Source organism: Euphorbia lathyris, chromosome 4 (assembly GCF_963576675.1).
Source record: "Euphorbia lathyris chromosome 4, ddEupLath1.1, whole genome shotgun sequence".
NCBI classification, from domain to species: domain Eukaryota; kingdom Viridiplantae; phylum Streptophyta; class Magnoliopsida; order Malpighiales; family Euphorbiaceae; genus Euphorbia; species Euphorbia lathyris.
In genome coordinates, this window is record NC_088913.1 from 75,778,242 (window position 1) to 75,793,668 (window position 15,427).

Below are 15,427 nucleotides of genomic sequence, written 5' to 3' on the forward strand. Positions count from 1 at the left end.
TAGTTTTTTTTAATAATGTATTTAATAAAAAAAATTAGATATTTTTAATAAAGAAAATTGAATGATGAAATAAAAATGAGAAAATAAATTCAATTACCCAATAAAATCCAAAAGGGGCTTAATGGAAAAGAAACGTGAAGTTGAGGGCCACAAAGAGTATATTTGAGTAAAATAAATAAATAAAAAAGTCAAAAAGTATACCTTTCCTTGTATTGTAACCTAATTTAAAATCAATTATAAATCTCTCTCTTTTTGCAATACAGAAAACTGAAATCAGAGAAAATAAATATAAAAATTAAAAACCCAAAACTAAAAAAAAAAAAAAAAACTTCTCACGCGTTTACCACCTCCTTCCCTCCTTCTTCTTCTTCTGCTGCTTGCTCAAATTCGTCTTCGTCTTCTTCATCTTCTTCGTTTTTCTCTTCTTCAGGAAAACCCACATTTCTTCTAAATCCTTTGAATTAATCATCGCTTTCCCTCCAAAATTTGCCCTCAAATTTCCCGTCTTTTTATTCTATTTTTATTTGTTGAAAATTCGAGTTCTCTATGTCACAGATCCATGGGCCACCTTCCAATCTCCATTGATAGTCCTTCTCTATTTCCAGATCCATACCAAGGGAGTACACATCACCTCACCTAATCTCCGTTCACCTCCTCAAATCTCTGCCGTCCGATCAGGACTGAAATATCCTCTAGAAAAATTGATTAAATTAAAAAACCCCAAATATGAAGAGTACATCGCGGTTCTTCACAATCGGTCTAGTTGCCTCCTGGTACTCATCAAATATTGGGGTTTTGTTACTGAACAAGTACTTGCTCAGCAATTATGGCTTCAAGTATCCGATCTTCCTTACTATGTGCCATATGACCGCTTGTAGTTTGCTTAGCTATATCGCCATTGCTTGGATGAAGATGGTCCCTATGCAGACAATTCGTTCCCGCGTTCAATTCTTCAAGATCACCGCCTTGAGTCTCGTTTTCTGCGTGTCGGTCGTGTTTGGTAATATTTCCTTGAGGTTCTTGCCCGTCTCGTTTAATCAGGCGATTGGTGCTACGACGCCATTTTTCACTGCGGTTTTTGCTTATTTGATGACTCTTAGGAGAGAGGCTTGGCTTACTTATGTCACCTTGGTTCCCGTTGTTACTGGAGTTGTTATTGCCAGTGGGGTATGTTTTTCCCTTCCTTTTTTCCCTTTATGAGAGCTTAAATTATGTGAATTTTGGAGATGGGTTTGCTTTGTTTGTTTCTAAATTAGGTGTTTTTGGAAAGGTTTTTTGAATTATGGTTGATTTAGTTGAATTTTTTAGCTGTTTATAGTAGCTGGAAAACATATGATAATGGAATTCCTGTTAGTTGATCTATTGATGTAATTTAGTTAATTTTAAGTGGAATAGCTTGACTTTTGAACTGAATAGTGGCAAGTATCAAGTGGTCTTTGGTAAGTTACTGGAGGCTCTTGTATTTGTATACCAGAAAATGAATGACTAAGTTGTCTAATCTAAAGAGAAAGAAAATAAATGAACTTTTTGGCTTTAATTTGGAGTCTTAGAAATGGAGGTAAATGAAATGTACGAGTTCGGGTGTTTGATTGCCTGTCATACATAGGACTACCACTGCCTTGTCTGATATAGCTGCTTGCATAAGTTGTTCAATTGTATAGTTAGAATATAATCAAATTGCATTACTTGAGCGGAGATAAGAGTTTTCACAAGAATTGGGACTCTCCATTAAGAGTGCCTGGGCATGTTCCGCAGTGCAACCAAAAGTCTCAGTACTAGTTGGATGCTTAAATTTTGGTTGGAGGAAAAGCCAAAGTCTTTTTCCGTTGAATTTCCATTATTGGCAATGAGTACCAGCAATGTTGAAGTTTGGGTGCCATTGTTCTCATTGTGAAGAACTTATTATTTGAGAGCTTTTTATTTATTTACGTCTTTGTGGCGTGTGGTGTGATGGTTACTTTTGTCTTTCTCAGTCCAATTGAATACCCCCTTCCTTGTTTTTGGAGATATGGGGTCTATGTAGTATACAGATGATTCCATTGCTACATACTTATGCTTATCTTGCCTCTGTCCACAGGGTGAGCCAAGCTTTCATCTGTTTGGGTTTATAATGTGTATTGCGGCTACAGCTGCAAGGGCACTCAAATCAGTGCTGCAGGGGATTTTACTTTCTTCGGAGGGGTAAGATTTTTTATTTTTTGGTTTTAATGCATTGTTTTTGTTTCTTTTGAAATTATAAAGCTATTTCTATTTTTTTTCATAATCTAAATTAATCTGGAAATGGAATTGCATACTGAAAAGCCCTTAATCTTTCAGGGAAAAGCTGAATTCTATGAATCTCCTTCTCTACATGGCTCCTATTGCTGTAGTGTTTTTGCTCCCTGCAACTCTTATCATGGAAGATAATGTTGTTGGCATTACACTGGCTCTTGCAAGGGATGATATTAAGATCGTCTGGTACCTATTGTTCAACTCATCACTGGCATATTTTGTGAATTTGACCAATTTCTTGGTCACAAAACACACCAGTGCTTTGACTTTACAGGTATGCTGTCCTTTTCTACTCGAGATCCTACACTTGCGTATGTTGCCAATAGAAAACTTGTGTTTACATTGAACAGCAATGCTTAAGAATGCAATGATTTCCTCTACCTGACTAACGGAAAGGAGTGTAATTGTTGACGGGGCCAAATAATTCCATTTGAACCATTGAACTTTCACGGATATGCACATTTTTTTAGAACTTCTTTCTGATTTTTTTGAACGCAGTCCTGTTCTCTGCATATGAAATACAGTGTCTGGTGATATTTTGAAATTATTAATTCTATGTGAGACATATTATCAGACAGCAAGCACTTTCAAGCGGATAATAACTGAACGTTCTTGTTGATAGGACAACTGGATTTGATATAATTAAACCATACTTATTTTTAGTGCTAAAAAGTGCGAGTTTTATGTACCTTGGCATGTTATCTAGTTAGGAAATTATTGATATAATCTCCTGAAAGGACTTTGATGATGATGATGAGTGAAGATGTCTTTGAACTTTGAACTGTTAACTTGGTGGTCTAATTTATTTTGAGGGCTTCATGTGGAAATTAGAAATCCTTCATCATCAGCATTTTGAATTATACGCAGAGGGATCCGTTTGATTTAGTTTTCGGCATGCAATGTTTTCTTCTTGAAAGAAGTGCAAGTTCATTGTAAAAACTTGTGAAATTACCTTTACTCTTGATATGAATGTGTTTTTGAGATATATGAAATATCTTTGTGATCTTTGCAGGTTCTAGGGAATGCAAAAGGGGCTGTAGCAGTTGTTGTTTCGATTTTAATTTTCAAAAATCCGGTGTCAGTAACTGGAATGATGGGTTACGCACTTACAGTCTTTGGAGTCATCCTCTACAGCGAAGCTAAGAAAAGAAGCAAATGAAGTGTGTAGTATCTGTGAAAAGATTTGAGCAAAAAGTTACACATTTTGTTAGCATTGGTGCCAGGACAGCAACAACCTTCTTCCTAGGGAGGCAGTTGAATGCTGATTATGGATTTTGGCCTCTAAATTCAAATATTTTTTTTTCTTTTTTCTCGTTTACATGGAACCAAGAGATAGGTTTCCATTTGTATCAGCAGCAGCAACAAGTGCAGTGCAGAATTAGCAAGAAGTAGAAAACTCAAAATAAGGGACTGATTTATCTCTATTATTCCCAGGATAGGGTTTGTAGAGGAATATCTTTCTTTTCTTTTTTCTTTTTTATTCTTTCAGGAAATTATTGTAGAATCGGCTCTCTACAGAATCAGTTTGTTATTGAAATTTGTCATACTGATTAATTAATGAAAACAAACCTCAATTTTTACTGCTATTTATCATCTTGTGACTTTGTGGTGTCCTGTGTTCGCTTTCTGCCCTTAAATTCTAATTTTGATATATTTAGTTCATGTGTTATTATTTGTTTATAAAATTTTATCTTTACATAGCGTATAGTTAATCCAAAGGTAAAAGGAAAAAAAGTTCTCATGGCATTATTTTTGTGAAACAAATTGGAGTTCCAATTCAGTCCATGATTGATGATTTAATTTAGCTGGGAGTAGGAGGAATAGCAGCTTAAAAACTTATTTACAATAAATACATACATATAAGAAGAGGTTGCACCTAATGAAGTGTTTATATTAGACTAAAAACAAAGTTCTAAATGACAAAAAAAAAAAAAAAAGGAATTTTGATGAAATCTTAATGGAATCACAGATGATTATAAGCTGGGTTTACTCAACTTGAAGCCATAACCATTGCCAAAGCTTAGCATCTTAATAACTCTTGAACTGATAGGGGGAGGTTTGAGAACCCACTAGTTGCTGGAAAACTCCATGGAAGGTAGGAATGAAACTTTAGTTTTTTTTTGCAAAAACACCCATAGATCACCATAGAAAACCCCAAGTACCCCTTTCAGTGACTGTCTTGAAGATAATAAGTTAATAACACTATGCATGGGCAGCAATATCATGGACTGTGTTTCCCCTTAATGATGTATTCAGATTTGTCAAATTTGGATCATCCTTGTGCTTGTCCCAGCTTGTTTCAAATTGCAGGCCATTGCATCTTGGAATTACAGCAAAAAAGTTCAATTAAAACCAAGTAACCTCAACTCTATTTTGTATAAACATTTGAAAAAAATATGCTTACTGTTGAAGAAGGACCAGTATCTCAAGAATATTAGTCCTAATTCCTTCTCGATCCATCTTAAATGCTCCTTCCTTATATACTTGTACTAGTTCTTCTACCAATCTGAAAAAAAAAAACAAGTAAAAATTGAAATGAAAGGCTAAATTATATACTCAATTACGATACCACATGCTCACTGGATTCAGTTTTAAGGTCCAGGCTATAAGTTATTCACACAAGGCAAATCGCCTGCAAATTCAAGTTAAAAATGAGAGACTATGCTGAAAGCTGGATCTACTAATGGTTTTTTAGGTGAAAACATAGTCAACTGAATTTGGTCCACCTGAGAGTGTAAGCAATGAGCATTTGAAATGCTTTTTGGTATTTTATCATCAAGTTGAATCCAGATTTGGACTCTGAAAGGGATAAAACGCTCCCAACAGCTGTTTTTGCCATACACAAGACTCGAACTTGAGACGCTGCTTAAGAGGGAGGAGTTTTACAAGTAAATTAAACAAATAATATTTGATACCCTAAGGTAACTGCATAGATCATTATGGTTCTTCTTTTGAAGTCAATGCATAGGATTTCAAATGCCAGCCGAACTTATGCAGGTTAAAACGTTATTATTCGGCTTACCTTTCAATGTACGGCGAGTTCCTTATCCAAGTTAACCTTATTAGCGTTTGGACCCGTTTGAGAACCTGGACAAAGAGCAAAATTAGCAAACATGCATTCTCAAAAAGCATTGTTCAATAAAATGTCAAAAACAATTCTATACAGAAGCAGAAAGAGAAATTATTTGAGGCAAATGAAGACTTCCATCTTAAGAGTCAAGTTTTTTCTATAGACCAGAGAAAAAACAGAAATAAGATGCCTTGAAAGTATTAAACAAAAACAAAAATGAAATCTGATAAATGATAACCTAAAACAAAACAAAAAAGTGTCTCCTTGGTGATTAATATCATAAAGAAAGGATGTAATGTAATGCAGAACATTGCTCAAAAGTGTACATTACTATCAAAGCAATCCAAATATAACCCTAAAGACATTCAGTGATATCAAGTTTACCAGCAGAAGAGTTTCGTCGTCATCAGCATGCATCCATTGAAAGAAAAGTGGAAAAATCCGCCTAAAGTGGGCTAATAATAGAAGACCAGTTGCATGGAAAAGTGGCTCTACAGATTTAAGCCATGCAATGCGGCGATCCTTATTCCTTGGCTGGCGCTCCAAGTGACCTAACATCTCGTTGAGTATCCTCTCAAACCTGTACAATAAATTACAAAGAACTTTATGCCAAAATAAATGCATGATGATGCTTACTCAAAAAAAAACTACTAATCATTTGAAAAACCAGAAACCAGATTAGCAGATGACAATGTATATTCAGAAAAAAAAAAATCATGAATGAAGAAAAAATCCAGCACGAGTGAAGTTTATTCCATTGTTAGGAACCACTATAGTGCCTAACGAATTGCACTATCCCGCTAATTCCCAGAAAACCATAACAAGGGATAGGATATTGACCCAAAAGATGCAAGGAAACATGATGTCTGCAATTTATTATAGCGTATCTTAGAGAAGTAGATGTGTGATACTCGGTGGCAAAAACTGTAATAGCAGCTATATTTTTTCCAATACTAGCAAGATAAACTGATAAAGAAAATCAGAAAAAGGATACTGAGATCAAAGCAAATCATGCTGCAAAAAGGAGAACATTATGACTCATGTAGCAACTTACTGTAATGAAATACTTAATCTTGAGTGGACAGAAGTCCAATAGCTAATGAAATACTTAATCTTTATCAGCTTTCTTCTTGTGAAAAAGAATAGCAATCTAAGACTGCACCAATATTTATTTATTTATTTTTCATTTGCAACTTCTGTAACATATTAATGCACATTGTAATTTCCTGTCAAACGTAACTAGGTAAAACAAAATAGAAAAAGAAAGGAGGTGCATGAGAAGTTCACCATTGACTACGAGGATTACTCCGCTGTGTATAAGTGACAACAAGCACAGACATCTCAATAGCAGGACTCCATATCTCATCAGCAGAAGCAATATTCTGGCAGCAGGCATCAAGAATCACATCCTCATACCAACTAAGCTCAGTAGTATTCACATTTTTTGCAAGATGTATGAAACTAATCATGCCTTGCCCCTGAAACCAAGAGAAAACAAGCATTATAATGACTTTTCTGAAAAACATAGTTCTACATCTTTTTAGAATCCTGAGATCCTAGAATAGCAAAAGTTTCTTAGAACGATTACAATCAAAGAGGATACATTTTTTCAAATGATGTCTTTTTTAATAGAAAATCTGTTTCCCAACTCATTCTCTTCAGCATCCTTTTGTATGCATGTTCTCTCTTCTAATGCATATGAAGCAAAAGCTCTAATATTACTTTTAGATGATGTTTATAAAAACTTTGAAAATTATGATGTTCTTTTTCCTTTGTTCACTCTATAACTGAAACTTTAAAGCAGCCAAAACGGAAGTAATCACAAAATTAAAATTGCATTAATGAAAAAGTACGCAATGAAACTAATCCAATTATCATCCTATGAAAAATCACCATTCTACGGAAGTGTTAAACACTTGCACTAAAGGAATTAAGATTATGGGTTACTTACAGAATATTGAACACATAACAATCAGCATCAATTACAGCAAAACCAGAAGCAATTAGGCAAAACTAAGAAAATGACCGAGCATATACTTACTTTCACCTCCGGTGACCAGTGATCCATTGCAGTCAACCCACAAGGAATAACCAAAGTACACATTTTCCCCAAATGTGGATAATCAACCTACCAAATTAAGAAACAAACAAAGAATTAAACATCGTTACTCCGGAGAATATAAAAAATGAAGAAAAACAAATATTCTGGCTACCTGAGTAACGAACCATCTAAACTGATAAGCAGCCACAATTGCAAACCCAACCGGAGCTCGAGCTGCCGCCGAAGAAACCTCATCGCCATCAAGGTCCTTATCTATACAACTCTCCTTAATACTCTCTTTCAACAAGGGCAAAACCTCAGGCATAAGTTCCACTACCAATCGCTTCTCTTCACTTACCAAACCAGAATCTAATTCGAACAACTCATTAAGCCTCCTCCTATTTCTCTCCCCGAAACCACTTGTGCAATACGCCCTTGAGAACTCGTCAAAAGCCGAATTCGAGAGAAGACAGAGGTCGCTAGGTATCCATGAGAGCAATTCATGGGTCGAGACCTGAGAGGAGGAAAGTAAGGCACAAGCTAAAGCAAAATCCTTAATGGAATTCTGGAGTTGGGTTTCAGTAATTTCAGCATTGCGATCAAAGTTTTGATTAGAGAGTAGAGATTCAAGTATCAATTTGGTAGATACGTTTGTGCCTTCTGCTGGTGTGTAGTTTGCTCTGGATATAGAGTCTAGTATACCAGCCGATAGCCTGAAAAGCGAGAATTAAGATAAATCGGCATGTTTTCGGAGAGAAAGGAAACAAATAGATAGAAAGAAGAAAGAGCTTACTGAATTAATCGGCTATGGAGATCAAAGAGAGAATTCACCATTTTCTTTTTTGGCTCTCAATACAAAGAAAACGCTACGAATTCTGCATATTTGAATGCTTTACGGCCTCTAACTAAACGACAAGAAATTTCGTCAAAACGACACCACTATAAATTAAATTTAACAAAAAGTGAACAATTAAAAGTCACTATATTTCAATGAAAAAAAACTTTTCCTCTTTATTTACTCATCTTAGTGATAATTCTTATATGATGAGTTTAAAGTATGTTTTAAATGCAAGTTTAGTTTATGTCCACGCTTTTTTTCAACACTTATGGAAGTTTTAATGTGAGTGACGGTTATCGCAGTTGGAAGAAGTTTCCTATCGATCTTAATGATACTATTATTGTTTTGATTTCTAAATCTAACTCGAATTATATGAAAGATTTGAGATCTGTATCCTTATATAATGTATTTTACAAAATTATTGCTAAGATCTTGGCTAATATATTTAAAATTGTTTTGCCTGGATATATTTTTGAGAACCAATCTGCATTTATCTCGGATCAGACTATTGTTGATAATATTTTAATTGCTTTTGAGTCTCTTCGTTATATGAAAAGGAAAATCAGAGGGAATTCAAGGAAAGTGGCTTTAAAAATAAATATGAGAAAAACTTATGATAACGGATTTTTTTTTGGTAGGCAGTGTTAGTTAGGATGAGGTTAGGATGGGGTTCCATAGTTGTTGGATTCAGTGGATCATGTTATGTGTTGCTACTCTAGAACTCAGTTTCCATAAATGGTAACTTTGATGAGCTTATTAAACTGGGCGATACATTCGCCAAGGGGACCTTCTTCTTATTTATTTATTTTCTGTGTGGAGGTTCTTTCTAAATTAATTCATAAAGCGGAGCTAGATTGAAATTACACGTGTATTCTATATCCAGAGGGGCCCTTCTGTGTCCCATATGACCGTTTCATTTTTTTTAAAGCTACCATGGAGGAGAGCAGTATTGTGTATGATATCTTTTTTGTATATGAATTTGCTTCTTGTCAAGCTATTAGTCTCCACAATTCTGGGATTTTTTCCAGCTCTAATGTCAATACAAAGTCTAGATTAGTTATTTGTAAGTTGCTTAATGTTAGCAGCCATTTGGATACATGGTGCTATTTAGTTCTCCCATCTCTTATTGCGAGGTCTAGGACTGCAATTTTTAAGTTTTTTTTTTAAAAAATATCGTCTCCGTAAAAGGTTTGGTAATTGGAGCTTTCGTTTTCTTTTATCTACAGGTAAGGAGGCGTTGCTAAAGTCTATTGCTCAGTCTTTGCCTACTTTTGGTATGAGCACTTTTTTGCTCCTCAATTCTATATGTGAGGAGCTCCATAAAATGATGAACTCTTTTTAATGGGTTATGAAGAAAGAAGGACATCATAGCGGTTTGACGGTCTTGTCTTTGTCTTAGCAAGGATAAATGGGGTTAGATTTTAAGAATTTTCATATTGCTCTTCTTGGAAAGGAAGGGTGGAAGTTTGTTACCAATCCATACTTCTTGGTTAGTGATTCAAAGTCAAATATTTTCCTCATGATACTTTCCTTTCCTCTAAGTTACGCATTAATCCTAGTTTTCTTTGAAGGAGTGTGTGATGTTCTATAAAAGTCCTTTCTCTTAGTTTTCGCCGAAGGATTGGAAATGATCGTTTTATTTCCTTTTAGAGTGATCATTTGACTGATAATGAGTCAAACTTTAAGCTGACTTCTCCTATTATCGTTGCTCATGAGGTTGACAAGGTGGCTACGCTCTTTATTTCAGGTTCTAAAATTTGGAGTCGGGGTAAGATTGATACCTTTTTTTTTTTATTCTGGAGGATGCTAATATGATGGCCAAAATTAATATTTCAGTTCATGCCTCAACAAATAAATTGATTTGGCATCATACTAGAGATGATATTTTCACTTCAAAATCTGGTTACCGTACCATCGAAACTAGTAGAAATAACTCAGTTGTTGTGGATGGTTGGAAGAATACTGGGGCCTAAATCTGCCTTCGAAAATGAAAGTGTTTTGTGGAAATTATGCTCGAATTGTCTCCTTACTTGCTATTTATTGACTATGCGTCGCATGAATATTCCAATTATGTGCCCGTTTTTTCAAGTTGATATCGAGCATGCCTACCATCTTTTGGTAGGATGCGCTTTTACTACTTCGTGCTGAGTTCACATTGGCATTAACATTGATGTCTTCAACCTTGAGTTTCTTAGTGACCGTTTCTTTCATTTTTGTTCGTCCTTGCCTAAAGTTTTTGTGTGTCGAGCTTCTGTCACTCTTTAGACCATCTGACAGCAAAGGAATAATAGAGTATGGAGTAATAAATTGTTGTCAAATGGGTCTTCAATGGATTTATCACTGTGTTTTGTTGATGACTGGAATCTTCATCAGCGGAGGAAGTCTACTATTCATCCTCCCCAATCTAGTTGTGCAGCGTGGTGGGAGAAGCTTGGCCGAGGTTTCATTAAGTGCAATATCGATGCAGCTATTTTCAACAGAGATAAAAATAATGGAATGGGTGTTGTTCTCCATAGTTCCGATAGAAATTTCATGGTCTGTTATAGTTCTTGGACTACTGGTGTTATTGATGCTCGTGATGTAGCGGCGTTAGCTTTGCACATGGACATCATTTGGGCCTTCTCTTTTCATTGCCACACTATTCTTTTCAAGTGTGCGTTGAAGAAGTTGTTGACTGATCCGATTTTGAAAGCATCATTTAGGACTGTAGGGAATTAGTTAGTAATCTATATAATTGCTCGATGTTTTTTCTCATTGGATAGCGAATAGGGGTGTTGTTGTTATTGCATAACATGCCCTCTCTGATACCAGCGAGTTTTCTTCATTTTCTATACCTAGTGGGTTAGTTGATTCTCTTTGTAAGGATCTTGCTATTTTTTAAATATATATAATGTACATAATTCAGTTAAGTTTTTTTACATATGTTTAATATCAAATCGAACCAAAATATTAATACGCTTAAAATTATCACCGATTCACACCCCATTTAAAAACAAAATGAACAAAAAAAGATCTAAACGAATTGATTCGGTTATAACTGAATAATAATAGGTTAGTTACAAAATAATTATGTATGAATTAAATTAAAATTGTCCCATATTCAAAATAAAAATTCTAACTATGTGAAATTTTTATCATTTTAAACTGAATATAGTAAAAAATATATATATTTTTAAGAGTTAGTTAAATGTTCCTCAAAAAAAGAAAAAGAAAAAAAGAGTTAGTTAAATGTACAATATATATTTTTATGCAAATGTGAAATAAAGGTTGAAATGCAATTTTTGATGTAATTTACTCAATAATAATGCACACCCTTATATAGAAGAGGAAATTATACCAAAAATCATATTTTAATTTTTATTTACAATTATGAAAATCGTTTTTATGTATTTTATCATTATATGATTTTAAATCTTAAAATATCAGAATATCATAATTTTATTTTTGTTTTTGTCAAATTTTCAGTTATTAACAAAAATAGTTTTAAGAAAACCTGACATTTAAATAAATTTGTTTAAGGATTTAAAATAATTGTAAATAATTTATTAATTCTGACCCCTTATAGAACCACTGAAAAGGTCCATAGGCCCAGAGATGACAAGCCCATATATGAAGAAGGCGCCACGTCAGATAGAGGACAAAATCGTAAATTGGCAAAGAGGGAGAACCATTTTACCCATTTTACTCCTCTCATTTTACTAGCTAACATTTCACCTTATCTCTGAAAAAAAATATCCATCTTTGCTGCTGTTACCTTTATCCCTTTTTTTTAAATAAAAAAAATTAAAAAATTACCGTTCATTATGGAACTACTTAACGGCGACCGGCGAAACCCTAACGTCACCGATTTCCCTCATCACATATCGCCTTTCCCGGCTACCGACAGCCTTTTAGTCCCTAGTCCAGTTGCTGTGGTTCACTCTTCAGATATAGACCGTCAAAACTTGCCTCCGCAGAAGCTTCGTCCGATTCGAGCGAGCGGCAGGTCCCCCTCTAGTTCCCATACAAACGATCTTCCGCCGGCGAGTGGTCTCGATGGAACGCTGGAGAAGTTTGGACTCTTAGTAGACCAGGTTTGCGCGATGAGTGGCGGCGATAGCGAGTATTTCGCGTCGCCAGGGAAAGTGGAGACGGGTGGCTTTCATGGTTTTGGAGATAATGGGCTTCAGTGTTTGGTGGCGGATTGTTCCACGAGAATCGGGTCGGGTACGGGTGGACAGCATGGGTACCCGAATTGCGTAGAAGGTTTATTCGAAGATGAATCAAGGTGAGTATTCGTTTTCAAACTGTGTTTACATGTAATATAAATTTAGAATTGAACAATGAGTTAAGAGAATTTGCATGTATGGTTTATTAGGTTATAGTTTGCTGTTCTTATATAGAGTGAAAAAATTCTTCAATATGCAAAAAGAAGGAAAAAACAAAAGAAAAACTTTTGATCTTTAAAGGACACATTACTGGACTGGATGGTATAATATTAGGCAAAACTATTCTTAGTGCTCCTTTGGTTCTTTTTATAGCTCGTTTTTGTTTTTTCACTCCAAAAGCTAGAATTTGTTTTGTTTATAGCTATTTCGGAAGAAAAATCAGCTAAGCAGTAGTTATATTAAACAGCTAATAGCGAACAACAAGAACAGCCGAATTAAACAAACCAAAAGCAATGCACCACGATGATAGTCGTTTTGTTTTTATATAAAATCATTGTTATCTGATGTGTTTGGTTACTTTTACCTTTCTAATCAATTGCATTTTGCCACGTTATGTTGTAATCCTTGCCACGTTATGACGTAAGCCGTTATGTCGTAAGCCGTAAAGTTGTAATCTTGCATTTATAAAATCATTGCATTATAAAATCAGTTTCTTACAATCTTGCATTATAAAATCATTGTTATGTTTTAATCAATTGCATTTTGCCACGTTTGTTATGTCGTAAGCCGTAAAGTTGTAATCTTGCCAAGATTTAGTTGAAAGAACAAACAAGTATGCATAAGGTTTGATAATATAATTTCTGCAAAGCTGAATCAAGCATTACTTCAATCCAAGTACTGGATTGCTTTCCTTTCCAGTTTATTTGTGTGCATATTTTGGGGTTTTGTTTCATCACTTGGAGAAATTCTTTCTGTGGATTATAGGCCACTAATTATTTCTTTTGGAACCATTTTAGCTCATGGAATTTTGCTGCATTTCAGTTAACTCGTTTAATGATGATTCGTACTGCATAAATTAATAATTTAAAGCTTTGATTTAAGTCCTGAGCAAATGCCATGGTGAAAGTATTGCTTTTTCAATGATGTTGATTATTGTGATAGAATTAGGAATTTATTGATCTAACTATCATATTTAATACATTAAGTAATATTTTTCATTTGTAGTGTACAGATAAATCTTATAGTTTATAGCTTTAGTTTCGAATTAAATTTTATTTTATTAATTTTTCACACTATAAATGGCAAATATAGACATGAATAGCCTTTTTTCAGTATAATGTTATGAACAATATTCCTTTTGTTGTTTGATTATAATGATAAACAACGTATATAGTATTTTTCAGTAAATTTTTCCAAATAGATTGTAGAAAAACCTGCACAACATGTGGGCATCAGTTTTCATATACCTTCTTAAGTCGTTGCACTTTACATACATTTTGCTGCATATGAAGTCGTAATCTTTCCAAGTATGTAATGTATGAGTATGATTTCTGCCAGCAGTAATTGAATCCTAGAACTCGATCTTTTCTTTTTTATTTAATTTGTGTGCATATTTAGGGGTTTGCTCACTTACTGAGAAAATTTTGTAGTGTATTCTAGTCCATATATTATTTCTTTTAAAACCGTTTCAGCTAATGAAATTTTGCTGTATTTCAGTTCATCTTCAGGCGATGATTCGTCTGACATCAAGGGAAATGCGAATCGGAAGAGAAAGAGAAAAACAAGGAAAAAACTTGAGGACTTCTTGCAAGGTTTGGTGATGAAAGTGATGGATAAGCAAGAGCAGATGCACAAGCAGTTGATAGAAACAATGGAGAGGAGAGAGCGGGAGAGAATAATTCGAGAAGAAGCTTGGAGACAGCAAGAAAGAGAAAGGATGAAAAGAGAAAAGGAGTTAAGGGCACAAGAAAACGCTCGAAGTCTAGCCCTCATTTCCTTCATCGAGAACATGATGGGCCATAAAGTCGAGACTCCTCAATCATTGATGTCGATGATTCCTCTAGTAGAGAACGATGAAGAAAACAACGACAGCAATATTTCCATTCAAAAGGATTTCAACAGTGACCCGAACAACAAAAGATGGCCAGAAGCTGAAGTACAAGCTCTTATAATGCTACGAGCTGCAATGGAGCAAAAGTTTCGATCTATGGGCGGAAAATGCACTAACATATGGGATGAGATATCAACTGAAATGTCAAATATGGGCTATACTCGTACTGCAAGGAAGTGTAAAGAGAAATGGGAGAACATGAACAAGTACTTCAGAAGATCGTGCGGAAGTGGCGGGAAAAAGCGGTATGAAAATAGTAAGACTTGCTCATACTTTCAAGAATTGCAAATCTTATACAAAAATGGATTTGTTAATCCAGGAAACGCCTTTGACCATGCAGACATAGAAAATGAGACAAAAGATAGTAATAGTTAAGGGTTATAACATAACTTAGAAAACTTGTTTTCCTCGTTGTGAAAGCAAGCAATGGTAGGAAAGAAAATCTCGAAAACATATGATTTTTGCATGATTCGGATTTTATCTTGTTATACTTTCTAGCAATTGAGATATGCATATTATCTATTGGAAAGAACATGATTTGATTCGACATTGTATGCATATTATCGACGAAAAGTTATATCTATAAAACCGTTAATTTAGTGAATGGTATAGCTATGTGTTTCTTTTGTTGTTAATTGGTAGATGTTAGTTGACTTTTCTTTCAAATAAATAGGGTTTAAGTGCTTGTGTGCATGTTTTATTCCGTCCTTTTTTCGGTATTTTGTTATTGTAGCCTTGTGAACAGAAGGCTAAAAAAAGAGAATAATTTACAAAAATAAATCATGTTGGTTTTCGGTCATTTCCAAATACATTTCCGTGCTTTCGGTCATTTCAAAATACATTTTGGTTATTGTATTACTTTCATCAATTAGTGTTGATCTCCTATGTTGATGATGAAGGCATTAGGTAGGGGTTTGATGGTGTCCCCTCGGAGATGTTCTCCCAGGGA

At 34.7% G+C, this 15,427-nt stretch overlaps 3 protein-coding genes across 3 annotated transcripts; 2 read left to right on the forward strand and 1 right to left on the reverse strand.

Annotated features, from left to right (window-relative positions):
• Nucleotides 1–286: 286 nt before the first annotated feature.
• Nucleotides 287–3,857, forward strand: LOC136227522 (probable sugar phosphate/phosphate translocator At3g11320). Its single transcript, XM_066016213.1, has 4 exons — nt 287–1,167; nt 2,078–2,181; nt 2,317–2,545; nt 3,284–3,857. Exons 1-4 carry the CDS (start codon nt 727–729, stop codon nt 3,428–3,430), a joined length of 921 nt encoding a protein of 306 aa, XP_065872285.1. The 5' UTR covers nt 287–726; the 3' UTR covers nt 3,431–3,857.
• Nucleotides 3,858–4,083: 226 nt separating this feature from the next.
• On the reverse strand, nt 4,084–8,293 carry LOC136227521 (uncharacterized protein At2g39910). The gene is made up of 8 exons (XM_066016212.1): nt 8,176–8,293; nt 7,555–8,095; nt 7,383–7,469; nt 6,629–6,819; nt 5,726–5,921; nt 5,294–5,358; nt 4,676–4,777; nt 4,084–4,591 (listed from the first exon to the last, which is right to left on the reverse strand). Exons 1-8 carry the CDS (start codon nt 8,214–8,216, stop codon nt 4,474–4,476), a joined length of 1,341 nt encoding a protein of 446 aa, XP_065872284.1. The 5' UTR covers nt 8,217–8,293; the 3' UTR covers nt 4,084–4,473.
• A 3,628-nt stretch (nt 8,294–11,921) lies between these two features.
• Nucleotides 11,922–15,082, forward strand: LOC136225582 (trihelix transcription factor GT-2). The gene is made up of 2 exons (XM_066013661.1): nt 11,922–12,487; nt 14,085–15,082. The coding sequence occupies exons 1-2, from the start codon at nt 12,024–12,026 to the stop codon at nt 14,851–14,853; spliced, it is 1,233 nt and encodes a 410-aa protein (XP_065869733.1). The 5' UTR covers nt 11,922–12,023; the 3' UTR covers nt 14,854–15,082.
• The last annotated feature ends 345 nt before the right edge of the window (nt 15,083–15,427 follow it).

Coding starts and splice junctions, on each gene's coding strand:
- LOC136227522 (XM_066016213.1), top strand. CDS start 727: ATGAAGAGTACATCGCGGTTCTTCACAATCGGTCTAGTTGCCTCCTGG. Junction 1,168..2,077: donor GAGTTGTTATTGCCAGTGGG/GTATGTTTTTCC, acceptor CTCTGTCCACAG/GGTGAGCCAAGCTTTCATCT. Junction 2,546..3,283: donor CCAGTGCTTTGACTTTACAG/GTATGCTGTCCT, acceptor TGATCTTTGCAG/GTTCTAGGGAATGCAAAAGG.
- LOC136227521 (XM_066016212.1), bottom strand. CDS start 8,216: ATGGTGAATTCTCTCTTTGATCTCCATAGCCGATTAATTCA. Junction 5,922..6,628: donor AGTAATCCTCGTAGTCAATG/GTGAACTTCTCA, acceptor TTTATTGTACAG/GTTTGAGAGGATACTCAACG. Junction 4,778..5,293: donor AACTCGCCGTACATTGAAAG/GTAAGCCGAATA, acceptor TTTTTTTTTCAG/ATTGGTAGAAGAACTAGTAC.
- LOC136225582 (XM_066013661.1), top strand. CDS start 12,024: ATGGAACTACTTAACGGCGACCGGCGAAACCCTAACGTCACCGATTTC. Junction 12,488..14,084: donor TTATTCGAAGATGAATCAAG/GTGAGTATTCGT, acceptor GCTGTATTTCAG/TTCATCTTCAGGCGATGATT.